This window comes from Fistularia commersonii, chromosome 9 (genome assembly GCF_037954325.1).
Source record: "Fistularia commersonii isolate RoL2024-O1a breed Wild chromosome 9, RoL_Fcom_v1.0, whole genome shotgun sequence".
In the NCBI taxonomy this organism is placed as follows: domain Eukaryota; kingdom Metazoa; phylum Chordata; class Actinopteri; order Syngnathiformes; family Fistulariidae; genus Fistularia; species Fistularia commersonii.
The window spans coordinates 11665348-11684293 of NC_141292.1; the positions used below are offsets into that span (position 1 = coordinate 11665348).

The 18946-nt window shown below is 39.3% G+C and overlaps 1 protein-coding gene across 3 annotated transcripts in view; it reads left to right on the forward strand.

Moving 5' to 3' along the window:
- Positions 1 to 9550, forward strand: part of trabd2a (TraB domain containing 2A) — a 64972-nt gene extending 55422 nt beyond the window's left edge. For 2 of the 3 annotated variants that reach the window (XM_086152500.1, XM_086152499.1), the window contains 2 exons: positions 2602 to 2871; positions 8276 to 9550. In XM_086152500.1, coding sequence (XP_086008626.1) covers positions 2602 to 2871; positions 8276 to 8474 — 469 coding nt within the window. In that variant the 3' untranslated portion in view covers positions 8475 to 9550. The remainder of the gene's footprint in view (positions 1 to 2601; positions 2872 to 8275) is intronic. The other variant, XM_086152501.1, reaches the window with a different exon arrangement.
- The last annotated feature ends 9396 nt before the right edge of the window (positions 9551 to 18946 follow it).

Here is an 18946-nt window from a genome sequence, read left to right on the forward strand (position 1 = left end):
TGTGGTTTAGTGGGAGCAGTGTTTATTCAGCGTGTTTACGTGCTTCCCTGCTGAGAAGTAAATGATTCAATGCGTTAAGAATTACGGTTTGTTTAACAAAGATTTCAGAGTCTTTCAGCAACTCAGCATGCAAATATGTACAGAAGTGTTGTAAATTCCTGAAATCGTTGTTAATATTCCATGTGAACCCAAACTGTTCATGAAAAAAAATACCGCATACTAATCACTGAGCTACATTAACTTAATCTTTTGAAATGTTAGTGTGAAACAGAATTTAAATAAACTTGCGACAGCTGTTTTATCCAAAGTTACGATTCCACTGCTGGTCTCCGAGCTGCAAGTCGCTTGCATTACCAGAGTTTATTTCAGCACCAATGCTGTCAGTCATCTATTTGCACAGAACTAAAGATGTGTCTCCCCCCCCACATCCAAATGATGCAAATACTTGCAAGAGAAAACTGCTTCAGTCAAGACATGGTGCAAACACAAAGGATCTCACACGAAAAAAAACAACTTCAATGGTGAACTATTCTAGTATTGAGTGAAAACTTGGCTATGTGACAAATATTCTTCGGTATGCATTGCCTTCTTTCTAATTCTGTGAGATTCTAAGGTGCTCCTGTGTACATTTGTACACAACTTCCTTTCATTTTGTCACCAGGGACATAAGGCTGGATAACATTTTTTTTTTTTTTTGCACATCCTCCTGGGAAAAAAGCACTGGTCCTGACCATTATGGCTTGACAGACATCCGCTGTGTGTGGCCTTGTTTGTTTTTCAACCTGTTCAGAATCTGGCTGTTTAAACCGAGATTTTTGTAAAAAAAAAACAAACACCTTATTCAGCATTGTTTGATGTCATACTAAATATGAAAGTCAATTTAAAAGATAAATTGACAAGTGAAAAAAATGTTTTTTTGTATTTCAGGTTCACTTGCTTCTTTTCAACCCACTAAATAACTTATTTTCCAGATGTGCAAAGTGTAATCTTTTTCCAAGGTTTTATTTAAACTCCTGTTAAAGTGGGATCCTGTTGTACAACAGAATACACATATACACGGAAATCCTGAAAGCTTTTTAAAGATTAAGATGAACGTAGGCGTGATATATGTTGAAACTATAATTTGAATATGTATGTGTCTATGTATACACACATACATGCATATATATATGTATATTTCATTTTTGTGCACAATTATTATTGTTTGATTTTTATACAATTCGTATGAAATCATTTTGGAATATGTCCACCAGATATGGTACAATCTTTCAAATGGATCAGTGATTTAATCGACCGCAAAGTGGTGCCTTGAAGAAAAGACGTGTTAGAAAATTCAGCACGGTTATATTAATCAGCATGTTTTACCTTAACTTTATTTCAGGGCCGTTCGAAATGACATCATAGGATGATTTGGATATATGGGATGGGACTGCTGTGCTCTTACCGCAACAATTTTCCTATTAAAGTAGTTGCCAGGGAAACACCGTGTATGTGGTAATAACTGTCCACAGTGTTGAAGCCAGCTGCATTTACATCATCAATGCAATGCGAGATGGAAATTAAAAAAAAATAAAAAAGGAAATTGAATTCATTTTATAAATGGCTGAAACAGTCACAGCTTAAACGATTGCCTAGATGGTAAGAAAATAAAAGAACTTAAATCTTTAGTTATTAATAGCATAGTTAGTTCTGATTCTTTCGAACATATCAAGATTTTAGAGAAACGTTCAATTCAAGTTCATTAATCTCTTTTTCACTAAGGTTCCAGAGCCTGGGAGCTGTATTTGTTCCGGTTACACTAAAAAAAAAACTTAAACGGACAGAAACGGTGTATTTATTTGGATAAATAGACAGATTTACAAATGTACGGCAACTTCTAATGTAACATTATGCGTAGCTTGACATCTGTGGAGATGAAGGGAATTACTTTCCAATTCTCAAATACCAAGATAATAATTTCTCAGCAACAAGTGTTGTGAATAAGGCATCATGAAACACAAGGTACTGAACTTATTCAAACATCTAAGCTGTTCTGTGTTTTGAAGCCAAAAGTCTTCTCATGTTCGAGTTGAGATGTCATTTATCAGATCAGATATTTTCCAAATATCATCATATCATCATTGGTTCGAGCTCTTGTTTCAAACCCAACTCAGTTAAGCATGGGTAAGTTTTAATCTGTAGGTAAATAAATGTTAGAAATCTCTAAATCACCATTCAACTTTGCAGTTAGTGTTGATTTTAATACGATGATGTTGCTACATTAACATTTGATGGAAACAGGCAATATTAAAGGTTTGTTGCAGGAATATCATGATGGAAGAAAAGAAAAAAAGAGAAAACCATCGAAGTATATTACTTCTATAAGACGAAGGTTCACCGTTATCACCAGTCATCTTAGATAAAAAAGAAGAACTTTTCTCATATTTTTGGTATTTCCAAGAGAACCCAAACAACCATTTTTAAATCATACAAAATTTTCACTTATGACAGCGTGATACCGGTTTCCAGCAAAATATTAGAAATGTGGGCATGTAACATTTACAAATAATAAACACGTCTCCTCATTTCCGAATGTAGTGAGCTTTTTTATGCTTCCACCAGGAGAATGTCAGGATCTGCGTCTCCAGAGTCAGAAGAGCATCACAAGGAGTCTCCTGTCCTGGAGCCTTTCCTTCACGAGCTTCCCCACAAGGAGGGGGTTCAGGGGCACCCCCTGGAGGAAGATACATTTCCTCACATGCTTCTCCCACGGGACAGCCCGGAGCTGCTGGAGAAAGCCGAGAGGAAGATTCTGAAGAAAAAGAGGAGGAGCAGGCAGAAGAAACAGAGGCACAGGCATTTTAATGACCTCTGGGTTCGTATTGAGGAGAGGTAAGATGGCAAGGAGAAGGATGAAATGTCAACAGGAAGAGGAAGGGATGCCTAGAACTGGTCATGTTGTACCTTTTTTTTTTGTGTGTGTTTTCTGTGATGATTTCGTGACTTTTTTGGGGAAATGCAGAGAAGGTCAGACAGAAGGCCGGAGATAAAAAGAAGAGGAAAGAAAAGGGCCCTCGGGCTAAAGTTAAAAGATGGCACAGAGGATGTGAGGAGAAAGAGAAACTTTTAAGAAGTGTCTGATGCTTGTTTGTAGAATATAACCCAAGCCTCCCGGTGTACTACCGCAGGTTCAGACAGACAGTGTATCACATCACCACACACACACACACACACACACACACAGCAGTATGCTATGATTCAAGGGTCCTTCCTAGCTGCTAAACATGTCTCGCATGGGAAAATAGCAGCCTGGGAATTTCTACAAAGTATCTAGTTTTGGTTTCCCATTAGCTCCAGGCAGGGACTAACCAAAGAACAAAACAGGCTCACCTTTCAGACAAAGCGAGGACCTTTGCATAGGTGTGGTTGGTCATGTGGAAGTCTCTCTCAGTTTGGCGTGGTAAAGTCAAATATTTTATTGCATGTGCCCACACGTGCCCGAAACACGCAACTTCGTCTTCGTCCTCATGAAGCTCACATCAGATGAGTGGCAGTGACAGGAGTGTGTGTGTGTAGTTACTGTTCCTGTTACTGTTACTTTTACTCATCCAAAAGTCCTTCATTCTCAATGCTATAAAATATTACCACCAAGACCTGAAACTAATGGTAAAAAAGCAAGAAGTCCAAAAAAACATCAATTAAAAATCTGATAATGTTTATTGAACACCATATGGGAGTACAAGTGAACATATTGTGTTTTAATAATATTTGGGACTTGATCCTAACAAATGAACTACAAATTACACATCATGACAGCTGATTGGCTGTCACGCTGCTACGCCGTCCCGCCCTGCCATCAGCGTGCAGGTTGAATTTTGATCTGCTATTAAAATTAAGTGAAAATATTTACAAGGGAACTGGTCACTGTGCTGGAACTAGTTGTGATGATGTTAACTCAGCCCTCAAGGGCCTGATTTCAGGAAGTTCACTTCAGTTTTTTTTTATTTTTACGGGGGGTCAGTACTTAAGATGGCAGTAGGGATTCCCCAAAGAGGAAATGTCTGGTAAAACGGCTAAGGAATAAGGGCTTTTCAAAAAATACAGTTTATGTACACCTCATGGAACAATGTCCTGTGTTGAAACCATCTCACGGTTTAACACATTGTTTCAGCTGATCAGTCGATATGGAGTTCAAGCCGAGCATTCGCCAGAAACAGTGAAGATAAAGTCCAGAACTGGGGGGCGGTGGACCGGTAAAGCGTGTCAGCTTGATATTATATGTTTTTAAATTTATCATTACTCGTCATGACACATTGTCAGTCCCACGGTGCTGGTTAGTCCATTCAAAAAGTGAGAAAAACAAATGACTGGCCTCATCACAATTCATAATGGATATTTGTAGTTGGATTATTAAATGCTGATATTACAGGGCCGTCTCAGAAAATTAGAATATTGTGATAAAGTTCTTTATCTTCTGTAATGCAATTACAAAAACAGAAATTACTTTTTCATGATATTCTAATATTTTGAGATAGGATTTTTGAGTTTTCTTAAGATGTAAGCCATAATCATCAATATTAAAATAATAAAAGGCTTGCAGTATTTCAGTTGATTTGTAATGAATCCAGAATGTATGACCTTTTTGTTTTTGTAATTGCATTACAGAAGATAAAGAGCTTTATCACAGTATTCTAATTTTCTGAGACAGTCCTATATACTCTTTTTGGGAAATGATGTGCAGTTATATAAAGATAGTAAGTCGCAATTACAAACATAGGTATTTGTCTGAGGTAAGAGTTTCTGAGTGTTTGGGGAAAAAGAAAGAAAATATTGAGTGGCTTTTGGGAATTGTATGGGGATATTGAGCGTAGCCCGTGTTTCATTGGCTTTAAGAAAGCCAGTGAATCGCTATAGTTTGAAAAATAAGTAACATTCATTATTAGATCATCTATCAGCTTAACCATATTACTTTTATAATGTTGTTTAGCTGAACATGAGGATCTCAGGCTTTGGATAACAATTGAACGTTGCTCGGATGGAATCCATACGGGCCCCGTTTCAAACATATATGTTGCACTGGGTTTGCCTCCTCCAGAGTTTTGGACCATTTAAGTGATTAATGAACATTAATTTCATACACTGGAGAATAACCTCTATCAGTCACCTTATGTCACTATACAATGCGCCATATCAGGGCAAAATGTTAACTCTGATGTTTATTGTTTTGAAGTTATCTACACAATCTGAAACTGCCTTTGCTTTGATTAATGTTAACGTTCATTTGTCCTGGTCGCAGCTTCCACCCAGCTTGACATTTTATGTAGATGCAACCCTTTCTTTGGCCGTGCGTTTTTTGTAGGATTTTACTGCGGCCAAAACACTGAATGAACATGAGGGAGAGTGTTTATCATTCTGCATAGCGTTCTGTCTTCTCCACTCTCTTTGTTGCATCTGGAAAGGTTTTCGTTCTCTATTCGCAAGTTGCTCAGAATAAACCAGATTATTTTGGAGCTATTAGAGATATAAGATTATACTGATGAACCGGCGTGCAGCTCGGTGACACAGTGGTTCCACCTGACAGCGAGGATGTCCCTGGTTCGTGGCTTTTCGGAGAGGAATTTGGATGTTTTCCACTAGATTTCTCCGGTTTTCAGCCACAATCTACATGCAGTAGGTTCATCGGAGGCCCTAAATGCACACGTGAGATCGATAAGAGTCATATGTCTCTTCATGTTGCCCTGCGATCAACTGGTGATCGATCCAGGGTGAACCCAGATGAATGCAATCATTCTTGCTTAATTGTTGCACACGTAAATCGAAATAGTGCAAATCTAATATTTAGAATTATCTAAACCATTCTAACGTTTCCATGTGGCATATCATCTACTTTCCAAAGGAGAAGAAGTCTGAACTGATAGCACCTGTTCTTCATGGGAAAAGAGAGTGTTTGTCATTGTTTGTGTATATTATGTCTACAGAAAAGTGTTCTCTGAACAATTTAACTGGAAGGGAGAGCTGTTTGTATACACATGGCGCAACATGTTCACGGTCAATGCGTTTGTATATTTTAGTGTCTGGAAAAGGGAGACTCGGTTTAAAACCCTTTCAATGAGCGTCCATTGTTGTGTCTGGCATTTTAGTTGCACAATATTGTGTCATACCAGGGGTCCTTATACACCCCCTATACATGCTGTAAAGAAAAGTCAAAAGAATAGATTTTTTCATTATGTCTGAAAGCGACTCACTGACGTATGTGAACATCAAAAGGATCGCTTTTTTGTTTTCATTCTTCCTTAAGATATATTCATTTTTACCGACAATGTCTGTTTTAGGGAGAGATTCTTCCCCAAATGAAGGTCTTTGTGAAGATAAATATCAGAAGTGCATCATCCTCTGCTGAGGATGGTTAGTAACATCATTACTCAGTTAATTATATATTTTTGAATATAATTCTCAGCACAAAAGTTACAGCTTTTACTGCAGCTAAAATCAGCTAAAACCTTTCAAAAGTTTTGATCTGGATTCATGATTTCTAATATCCACATATTTCATAGTCTGAAATAAATACATTTTGGGATGGATAGCATCCATTGATGGGCGAGAACATGTTAGATTTTCTGGCGGTAAGGCCAGACTGAGATGTTTTGGCTTGTTCAGAAGAGGGATAGTAAAGATCTGGTAGAAGGATCTTCATCTTGAGGTTGAAATAGCCAATCGGGAGTCATTTAACCTCACACGTGGCTATTTAATTTAAAATTAGATGAAACACTGCTGAGCTATCTAAAATTGATCTTATTTGTTCAGCTCCATGTTATTCCCGTCTCTGTTGCATTCATTTTCAAAGGACAATTTCCTTCCCAAAAACGGATTCATTTTTAATATTCATTTAGTTACTGGAAAAAAAAAAGAAAGATTAACCTTCTTGTCATGTTTTTTAAATGTTGCTCTGTGTTGTCATATGACGCTCATCATCGCATCAGTCATTGTTCATAAAAGCCAAATATTCCAATTGTTGCCATGACTGGTTCTTAACGCTGCAGAGCCTTTTACAATCCGGTTTTGTCTCCAGCCAAGAATATCAGAGGGTTCGCCATCATCTGTCAACACTAATTCCTTTCAGCGTATTTGTTTGCAGACAGACAGTCATGGTGAGGCCTGGTGGTTGAATTTAGGGCTCAGGACATGATTTATTCCCATCTCATCGTGTCTCTTGATTTCTCATTTTTTTCCAGCTTGCCGGGGTATCATTCCTAATTTATAACAATCTGGTAAAATTGATACAAATTCTTGCAATAATCTGTCTCTGTTGTTGTCATAATATTGTATTATCGTATCAAACTGCTCCGGCATCCCGCTAGAATGAAAAAGTCCTGACTTCACAAAGTGGCGTTTGTGTCGTCTTACCGGGCCCCGGTTTTTAAACCACACAAGCCAAACAAGCAAAAGAGTGGGTTCAGCATGAAGCCGTTTGCAAAAGGCAGTCCGATTGAGGACTAATTTGAGTCGCACACAGCACCGCGGTCGACTGCACTCTCTGAAGCGGGATTATTTCAGACCAAAAACTTGGAGCTGCAGTCATAACATAGAGGATTTTTTTTTTTTAAAGCTCGTACATGCATATGTGTTTAACACAGGGGTGTGCAAACTTTTGGGCTCAAGGGCCGCATTGACGTTTAAAATTTGACGGACGGGCCGGGTCAGCACAAGATACGATACACATAAAAAAATAACAAAAATGCATTTGTTAACGGTACATATCTGACTCGTCCGATATATATTCGTCTGAACGTTGTCTGACATTTGCTTTGAAAATAAAACCAGCATGATTTTGAAAGCTCTGACATTCCGAATCTATTTTTCTCTTACCTAATCTTTTCGCTATTATTCCGTGTTATTTAACAGGGGTGTGTACAGGATTTTCTTTTTTTTTTTTTGGAGGGAGGGGTTTCAGATAAGGCACAGAATGCAGAAGGGTGGAATAGAAAGTTACGTTCTATGCATGTACAAGTCACGATTGTGTGGCCAGAAGAAAAAAAAAAAATCATAATGCATCTCTGGTATTGTTCAGGGCCGGGCAAAATGTGGAGGCGGGCCGTATCCGGCCCCCGGGCCGTAGTTTGGCATCCACTGATTTACATGATTCACATGCTAGTTGGCCCGAGCGTAAAAAGTAAATGAGAAATGTGGCCCGCCAGCCAAAATAATTACCCACCCCTGATATAAAGTGTACTAGAACAATTTCCTCGACTACAGATTTTGAATCTGACCTTTTCTACCCTCCTTTTCGTCCGTGCAGCTCGAAGGCCCAGTCTCCGCCTCCCCCAGTCGTTCGCATCATCAACGGCTACATCACCGTGCAGCCTTTCGACCGAGTCTACAACCACTACAACTACCGTAACATTCCCTCGGCCTCTCCGTCGACGTCCTCTTCACTCACCCTCCTCGGCGCGGCGCTCACGGTGATCCAGCAAATGTGGGGAATGTGCCTATTTTAGATTTTCTGGGGCTCGATAATAATTCAGCCCTGTCGAACATTTTTTTTTTTTTCAAATAAAGTGAGGTTGCATCATGAGACTGTTGTGCCACTCGAGAGACTGGGAGTTTGGAGAAAGGATGTGAAATTAAGACATGGTGTCAGGTAAATAGTACCCTCCATGGATGTCAGCTCAAGTAGTTTATGTTGTCAAGGTCAATAGAGATTTCTATTAAAGCAATATGGTTGCTATTGTTTGACACAAGTAGCTGAGGCATGAACGAGAGGGAAACCTCACAAGCAGGGAGAATCAGTCATCGCAGAGAATCCAAGTTGCCTTGTTTGTCAATTAACTTTCAATAAAATGTATGCGTATGTATGTGTGTGTGTGCCTGTGCGTGAATATGAGTGCGCCTGTGTGTGTGTGTGTGTGCGTGTGTGTGTGTGAATGTCTGAAACAGCTCTTAGAAACCATGGCCTTTGAAATCAGAGCTATATCGTTACAGACCTTAATTTATTCTTCCATATCAGAAGAAGTTAACAGATTAATGTTGCATTAAAGCCTTCGTCGTGGGAAAAAATTGTAAATAATCTTTCTAAATGGTATAGATGTATTTTAGAATAATTAAAGAAAATAATCAAATGTTTTATTAAAACTTCTTTGTTTATATAAATATATAAATAGATATGCAGTATATTTTTGAAAAATAAAACCATGAACTAACCTCCATAGCCAATGTCACGCATCCCAGTGTAATTATATTTTAATGTTACAGGGACAGATGATTGGATTGTACTTCATGTATCAGTGTTAATGACCCTTGTCTGTATTGTCCAGGGAAAGGACTTATAATGATGTGTGTACGTGTTTTTTTTTTTTTCCATATAGAGATCACTCTTTTTATTTATTAAATTACCATAGTTCTGCGGCAGGTCAGAGGGGACGTTGCCAATGTTGCATTTTTCCTTTTTTTTTACATACGATTTTAAACATTTCTAATGATAACGCATTTTAAACACTCGCAGCAGTCAAATTCCGCGTACGGCATGAGATGATTGTAATAGTATTACCATGACAACAATAAAATATTTATCTAGATTCTATGTTTGCCATTTGTTCTTTGCATTTGATTTTGATTAGCACGCACGCACACACACACACACACTCACACGCACACACACACATACACACACACACACACACACACAATCATGGCCGTGCCCTTGACTCTGTGCTCATGACATGTTTATGTGAAGTTAATGTGCTGTGATAAGGCAGCCATTAGAACTTGTTTGATGTGTGTATGTGTAAGGCCTGCCGCTAACTAGGCAGCTGCTCTGTCGGCATGTTTTAATCCTGCAGGAAACAAACAGGAAACCAGAGCTAAACTATTCTTTAGATGTACAGGAAATGGGACTTAATTGGTTTGTTATATCAACAGGAAAAGAAAGCTAATTGGCCCGTTAGTTTATCCTTCCATTTCGCCGTGACTTCGACGGGAGGGCATTGAGGTCTTCTGGAAAAAGCTTTTTTTTTTTTTTTTTTTTCTGAAGTTGAACATTGGCATGTGTTAAATACTGGGTCAAATGAGGAAGATGTAAACACACACCGAGGCACATATATTTGTTTTTCTTTTTAATATAGTCCTCCTATGAGACACAGAAGCAGCAATTGATATTCAAAATTGATTTTTCTGGGGGGGGGGAAGCACTCTGGGTTTTATATCTAATAAATAATGCTGAGCTTGGAAATCGGAAAGAATGCAAAGGTAAATTAATGTTAGACTCTAATGACTATCACATCTTCCGATCAATCGACTATGACAGCAAAGTAAAAGTTGGAAATATTCAAATGGACATATGGCATGGATAAAACCCTTGTTCTGTGATGATGTCGTAAAAATAAAATGCACACATCAAGTGACACTGATAAAAGTGACGACGGAGGCCCGAGGCGCGAACCAAAACATTAAACGCACATCATAACCGGCGTCTGTATAACACAACGCACAAAAAGAAAAAAAAGACAAAGAAAAAAACAATTAATCAGGTACTTCATTTCGTAAAAGAATTTACAAACGCAATTGCCGAAAGGTATTTCAGCATGATTCTTATCAGGAGCAACAAAAAGATTGCACATTCAATCACATCAAGTCCAAAATAGATGCATTTAATGGATCTGAAAATAGAATGGAACCATAAGATGACTGGAAGAAAAAGAATGACTTCAGAACATATCAACCCAGATCTGACACGTTTTTTTTCATCCGCTGGTGAAATATCCAGTCTGAAGGTATTTTTAACTTCTCATCTGCAGCATTGATTAATAATTAAGGGGTGATCTAAAACCTGGATATTGAAAACTGAAAAGTGAAGTAAAACTAACAGAAACTTGGCTGAGAGGTGATCAGTTTGTGTTTCTGCCCATGAGTAGAATACAGGGTAAACACACATATTCATATTCCTTCTTTTCCCCCCTCACGCACATGCATGCGCACATTTATGTGCACACACTCACACGATCACAAAACACAATTAACTTGATCCACAGTAAAATACGATATACTTTTAAGTCGTGCAAAATAGGGGATGTTGAAGAAGTTGGATTGGTGTCTGGAGGGGTTTTACTAGATCAGTCGGCAGAGTGTGAAGCGTATTTTCTCTCATACGCAATGTCAGATTAACCCTTCACAGGGTTCAGACAGCACTGGATAACAAAAGTGAAAGTAAAGGTTTGAATTAACATGACACAAAAACACATCTGTTTACAGTATGTAAGGGAACTATTTGAAATATTGTGCTTCATTTTGAATAAGCATTTGTGGATAATTTAAAATTACCAATTTCCACCTCTTAGCAAGACGGTCTCCGGTTCGATCACGACAAAGGGGCTTTCTGTGCGGAGTTTGCTTTTTCACCCTGTGCCTGCATTGGTTTCCTCCAGGTTTGGTGGTTTCCCCAAAAATATGAAGTAAGTTAACATCTCAGTTGGTTAAAGGCATATGTCTCAATATGATGGCAGAGCGCAACCGGTCCAGGGTAAACCCTGCCTCTCCCCCGATAAATAAACAGCTGTGACCTCCTGAACCAATGAATGAAAATGATCCTTACAGAAAAATAACATTTTGAATTGTTGAAAAAATAGGGTTTGTTTTTTTATAGATGTATGGGCCATCTATAGGGTGGTGTTTGTCATACAAACTGCCATTAATTTCATGCGGAAAAATACACATACATTATGGATTATCTGTGATTACATGTGCTGCATAAACACCCAGTCAGTAAATTAGATGAGGCCTCATGTTATATTCTTATTTAAAACACCAATACCAGTTACATAAATAATTCACGAAGTAATCTTGAAGTGGTTGGAACTATGAAGCAAAATGCTGACTAGAAATGGGTACGGAGAATGAATCATGGGTGATACATGGGCAGCTGAATCATATGCCACAATTTAATCAATTAAAGTCGAAGCGCTGACACATTGATGTGTTCATGCGAGTAAATGTTTTTTATTTTATATTAAATTTTAAAAAGGAACACAACAAACACACCTCAAGCACGCTTTCTTCACTGCAGTACATAGAGTTCACTGACTCGGATGCTATCTCATTATGTTTTAAACAAGATGATAAGCAGTGATTAGCCGATGTTCGGGTGCTGAGGTTGAGCTGGGTCTGAATAATAAGTTGTGATGCCAGGCCAGGGGAGAGGTTAAATGTATTTTAAATTACCTATCAAATTTTGGAAAGTGAAAGAAGATTTCGAAGGGCAAAAAAAATAAATATATGTCAAAAAAAGGATATGAGAAGAAATTTCAAGTTTTGCAGTTTCAAAAGACATTCAAGTCGGCATGTTTTTAAACAGAATCAAGCAGAATATAGTATCCCTGGTACGCTATAAAGTAGGATGAATAAATTACCATGTTTGAGTATATAAATTTCAATTTCAAATGATGTCATTTATCACAAACAACAGTCATTTATAAAAAAGGAACACTATACATTAAATTTGCAGGGGCATCAGTCCACTCAGGCAAGAGGGATGCAATGAAATCTGTGAACTGAAGATGTACGAGGAACATCCTTTATGCAGGGAATTAGATAAGGGGAAAGAGGTACTTGTGATGTCGGTGAACGTGATCCAATCTAAGAAAAAAATGGTGTGGAATCCCATCGTGATATGAAGATTGCAGTGGGAGAAATTCTGTTGATGGAGGACTGCTTTGTTTTTTCAGTTTGGATTTATATTGGTAACAGTGTCATTTATATTGTCACAGGTGGTGATCGAAACCGTGCAACAACAACAATTATGGTCTAATCTATTTCGGATGTTGAATTCGGGGTGGCTTTGGCGAAAAAGAATATCAATTTTCCCAGAATCGTTTTCCTAGCGTGTGTCCCGCGTGGCTGCGGGGTCAGGGGTTCTTTAGATTTATCCCGAATTGATGGGCCGCCACAGAAATTAGAAGCTTCGGAGGGTTCTTACAGACAAAAACATCCAGGTGGTGGTTGCTGTCAGTACAAACCCAACTCAAATTCAAATAACAAAAAAAACATAATTCTTACTCAGAATGTCAAAGCAAATATTTATAAGGATTGATGAGGAAGTTGTTGAGGGTAAGGACTACAATTTCTGCTCCCGACTTTTCTTCTGCCATAACAAGAACGCTCCTGCTATTAAAAATGAACATCCATATGGCGTCTTGTAAAGGGAAAAACCGCAATGTGACAGATGATTGTGGTGTTTATTTGGAATCCTTGGTGTTTAACCCTTGTGTTGTCTTGTGGGTCAAAAGTGTCCCACTACCATGTTTAGCTGTAGAAAAAACACCTTAACCTATTTTTTTCCAGCTTGAAATTTCATGACTTTTCCTAAAGAGACCCCATAAGTAGAAAAAGCGATACTTCTTTTTTGTTTATGTTGCCATGTGGGCTGTACACCACTAGGGTACGAAGATTGTCTTACGGGTCATTTTTGACCCGTAGGACAAGGGGAGTAAACACAATTTTAAGATCACATGAGGGTTAAACACCGTAGCTGGGTGTCTGAAGCTCACCCCTGGAGGTCTCCCAGTTTTATAACGATAATCATAACATCCCACCTTACAGGTATAAACTCTTTCAAGATTCCTTTCCCTTCCCTGAAGTCGAGAAAGCGAACCTCCGAGTGCTTTGAGGCCTCATTTACCTCCGCACCTGTCCTCGTGTGACCTGAAACATCACGGCTCCGACGGAGCAGCCCGGCCAGAGAGGTCCAACGCCAGTCAGAAGGTACGTCCTGGTGCTTTCTTTTCAGGCTGTTAGTCCACCCGTTAAAAGTAATTACCATGTGGAAAATCATTGACTAGAAACGGCGAAACTAGGCCTTGATGAGCTGGGGGCTGCTTTCAAATCACCACTGACCAGTTGACTGCATGGGCTGACCGGGGGCTTGGCCGACAATCAAGGAAGACATTGAATTTCGGCCATTCAAGGGCTATTATGGGACACAATCACAGGGTGGACTGTGAAAAACCCATTTGAGAACTGGATGCAAACAAACAGGCCGTTTGTCCATCAGTTGGCCCCTACTAAAGCTTCTTTTCTAATCTCGGAATTTGCGAGACTTGAAAACCAACTTTCCGCACGGCCCATCGCAAATCCTTTAGACTCAAGTTGACATCCTTGCCATCCCGGTCTGCGCTCAAAGCGAAGCGTCTCTTTGTTTTCCCGCTGGTCTGCATCAACCTTTGAAATGCAATGTATCATCTTGCTGCGCCCTTCAGATAATTTACATTAAATCAGATTCCTTGTCCTAAAACACAAATGATTAACCTGCTCTAGGTTTGCAGTCTTCCAGCATGTAGGTATTTGTATTTTTATACATTCATTATCTATCGCTTATACAGGACTGTCTCAGAAAATTAGAATATTGTGATAAAGTTCCTTATCTTCTGTGGACCGGTAAAGCGTGTCAGCTTGATATTATACATTTTTAAATTTATCACTCGTCATGACACATTGTTGATCCCACAGTGTTGGTTAGTCCATTCTAAAAGTGAGAAAAACAAATGACTGGCCTCATCACAATTCATAATGGATATTTGTCGTTGGATTATTAGATGCTGATATTACAGGACTGTCTCAGAAAATTAGAATATTGTGATTAAGTTCATTATCTCCTGTACTGCAATTAAAAAAAAAACAAAAATGACTTTTTCATGATATTATAATATTTTGAGATCGGATTTTTGAGTTTTATTAAGATGTAAGCCATAGTCAGCAATATTAAAATAATAAAAAGCTTGCAATAATTCAGTTGATTTGTAATGAATCCAGGATGTATGACATTTTTGTTTTTGTAATTGCATTACAGAAGATAAAGAGCTTTATCACAATATTCTAATTTTCTGAAACGCTCCTGTAAAGCACTTAGGGTCGTGGGGGTGCGTTGGCCCTTTACAGTTGTCATTGGGCCCTAAACTAATGCCAATCAATCACAGAGCCAGATATAGAGATATATAAACATTCACCCTCTCATACATATATAAATTTTGGTAATTTAGGGTGCCCGTTGAATCGACTGCTTGTTTTTGGGGGGAAAGCCAAGCAGAAACGCACCAACCACGGTGCCACCATGTCATCAATTTATTCCTTTTATTTTCTGTGAAATTGTTTTTGTTTATGAGGTTTGATTTGTCCACGTTACATCGTAAAGGCCACTATTTATGATTAGAATTATTTACTGGAGTACATTTGTATAAGCATAGCGGAGTACTGAATGAGAGAGTTATTTGAAATACATTTTCTGCATAAGATTAACATCCCAGATAATGTCTCCTCTCTTTTAACTAAAAGAAAAGTCAATATAATCTGCATATTTAAAAATCAACACTTTTATTAATTTAAGTGTTCATACTGTACAAAACAATTCCTTTCAGCTGTAGCTGGAGTCAATATCAGTCACCAGATCTTATTTCTGGATTGTATTATTGATAAAAGATGCTCCGTTTGGGATCAAAACTTAGGGCATTATATGTGCTCAAACACACCAACTACACCCACACACACACACACACACACACACAGACACTTATTTTCCTCTCAGCCTAAGCCCTTATCTGAACTGTTTTCGGTTTATTTTAGCAAACGTATATTTTTTATTCCGCAAATAAAATATTCCTCGGATCAGTATTTCAAGTGAATATGCATATAAAAGACAGAAGCATGTGTCCAAGGAGCCTGAGTCCAACTGGGTCATGTAGAGCTTCTGAGTGGTTTAGGATGATGTCACGTACTGATATCGCAGGTTATAAAGCTATGATAAGTTGCCCGATCTAACGTCGTCAAAACTTTTCCACCCTGAAGTACTGATTCAATTTTGTAGCTGCAGCCTGCTGTTAAACATCACAGAATTTTAATAATTCTGATTTATATATTTATTTATCAATTGTTCTACATTAATAATCTCAAATATTCCTGGTCATAAGCATGGCTTCACCTCATCCACTGACCGCCAAAGTGGAAAACCTGATGATTTATCCGCCTAAATTGTTTTAAAGAGAATTTAAATCAACTTTTTTGAATTTGAAATTTAACTTTTCCAAGTTATTGAACTGGCTTAGTTGTAGTTTGTTTTAGTGCCTATTTTGATATATAAAAATATCAATAAAATACAATTCTTACTACAACATTATTACTTGTCCTGGTAGGATATGTGAGAGGAAGAGAAGATATCTGACTTTGACAACAGGATAATTAAAATCAGAATCACACACACACACACACACACACACACACACACACACAATATCCTATTTGAGCATATGTCAAATATAAAAGAAATCATCCCTTTCTCTGAGTCGAGATATTTTTGTGTAAATGTGTAATGCTGCCCTCTGTCTGTCATCTGCCAAACACTTGACGTTGGCACCTTTCTTTACAACTGGACATGGAAGACTTGTATTAATATAATCAAATCAAAATATTGAAAATATGCTAGCAGTAATAAACATGAATTCAGCATTAATATAGAATTAACACACAACATCAATCACATATTTAAAATATCATTAAGTGTATATCACTCAGAAAAACCTCCCTGAAAATCAGCTAAAAGAAATGATTAGAATAAAAAAAACAATAGCCTCCTTCATCTTGTTATTTCGTATTATAAGGATAAACCATTATGGGGTAACACTATATACTTCTGCTGAGTCATGTCATTTGTAATTTGAAAATCCTTGCAGCTTCCTAACTACTTCAACAATATCTATGTAGCTTAAGTAATTTTGCTTTGTTACAGCCGGTTCAAACGATAAGGGAGGCTACTTTGGCACTGTTTTCATAACGCGAATTATTTTTCAAATAAGGTGGTCTTTTTTTTGGGGTGTTGGTAAACCTTCAAGCTGGACATGCACAAAAAGGGATATTGAAGATCTGGGTAAAAGAATGTTGGAACTGCCTGTCAGGAGGCCTAGAGGAAGACTAAAAATATAAATAATAAAAAATAATAGCGGCTTAAATCCATTTTATTGTCCGTATCTTAAGTGAAGCGATCGATGTGAAACATTTATAGAGAGTGACATGGCAATTTAATTGATGAAACACTGAGCGAAACTTTAGTGTATTTATTCATCTTTGTTTGATCATTTATTTTCAGTGTTAACACTATACAGACTAAAAGGTGGAATCATGATGTAAACACAAGCAGTTAATAAGGTCCGCTGAGAGTCAGACTAAAAGGAAGAGCCCTTTCAGTCCAATTCTGATGGAGCGGTAATCTGTATTAATCGAGGCCCCCTCTCCAAATGTCTACTTCAAATGGACCAAAAAAACAATTCCATTCTATCATCAACCAAATAAACCCGATACCCGATGTCAGGTTACGTCACAATGTTATGGTGGCAAGCCATCAGCTAGAGTTAAGCATAAATAATGCTTTTAAAGCATTATCTACTTCTGGGCTGAATGAAGGGAGCGCCCAATACTCAGCCCCCTTTACCAAGCAAAATATTTTACTTCCACATACAACTTACAAGATTACAGGGTTGCTTTGGGGATATGATTCCCAAAATACAAAACAAAATCGAAAGAAAAGCGTACTATACGTACCATAGTCTAAGGTAGAATTATAATAAAGTTTATCAGCTATTCATATATATATGCTCTTCTTCTCATTTTAACTGTTTCCTTCTCATCTCCGCTCTCACATGTAATGATGCAGGACTGCACGTGTTGAAATTTCTCCCACTTCAGGGACTATATAGATGTTTCAGGAGGCAATGTTTAATTTATGTGACTGAAATTAAAGAACAATATGTGAAAATGCACTCCAACCGCAAACCAGACTTCAGTATACACTCTTATTGTTTGTTTCAAACTGTGAGAGCATATGGTAGATTTGTATTTTTGTTGTAAAGTACAAACTACAACCAATGATTGTGATTTTTTCTATCCTAATTTTATTTTGTAATATTTAACTGCTAGTATAGCCATCAACTTGACTTCCTCTTCATTATTTTAGGCCATGAGAAGGGGATCTCTAAATGTTTGTATACCTTACTTTATTAAGGGTTCAGTGCATTACCGTAACATCTTGGTTCTGTCAGGGTTCACACCTGATCCCCATTGTAATCGGCGCCAGCTGCAGCAGATGCCGCTAATCAAGATCCCTATAAAGGGCAGCGGCACGCTCTGCCTGGCGCCGGGGGATTGTGGCCCTCACAGACCACTGTGAAGCCCTTGCCAGGACCGGACCACAGCCTTGCCACGGCCGGACCCCAGGTGTGACCTCTGTCCCCTCCCACGTTACGACCGGACCCAGTCGGCTGGTGTACCCTCTGTCCCCTCCCGCAACCCATCCAGTCTGCCACCCTGCCTGGGGCCCGCCCCGTCTGCAACCCGTCCAGCCCCGTCTGCAACCCGTCCAGCCCCGTCTGCAACCCGTCCAGCCCCGTCTGCAACCCGTCCAGCCCCGTCTGCAACCCGTCCAGCCCCGTCTGCAACCCGTCCAGCCCCGTCTGCAACTCGTCCAGCCCGCAGCTCGTCCAGCCGAGACCCTGCATCCTGTCCAGCCCGCAGCTCGTCCAGCCGAGACCCTGCATCCTGTCCAGCCCGCAGCTCGTCCAGCCGAGACCCTGCATCCTGTCCAGCCCGCAGCTCGTCCAGCCCTGGTGAGACCCTGCATCCTGTCCCGTCTGCAGCTCGTCCAGCCCTGGTGAGACCCTGCACCCTGTCCCGTCTGCAACTCGTCCAGCCCTGGTGAGACCCTGCACCCTGTCCCGTCTGCAACTCGTCCAGCCCTGGTGAGACCCTGCACCCTGTCCCGTCTGCAGCTCGTCCAGCCCTGGTGAGACCCTGCACCCTGTCCCGTCTGCAACTCGTCCAGCCCTGGTGAGACCCTGCACCCTGTCCCGTCTGCAACTCGTCCAGCCTGCGTCCCGTGCCGGTGAGACCCAGCCTCTGCAGTCCCGTCTGCACACCCGTCCAGTCTGCAACCAGCCCCGTC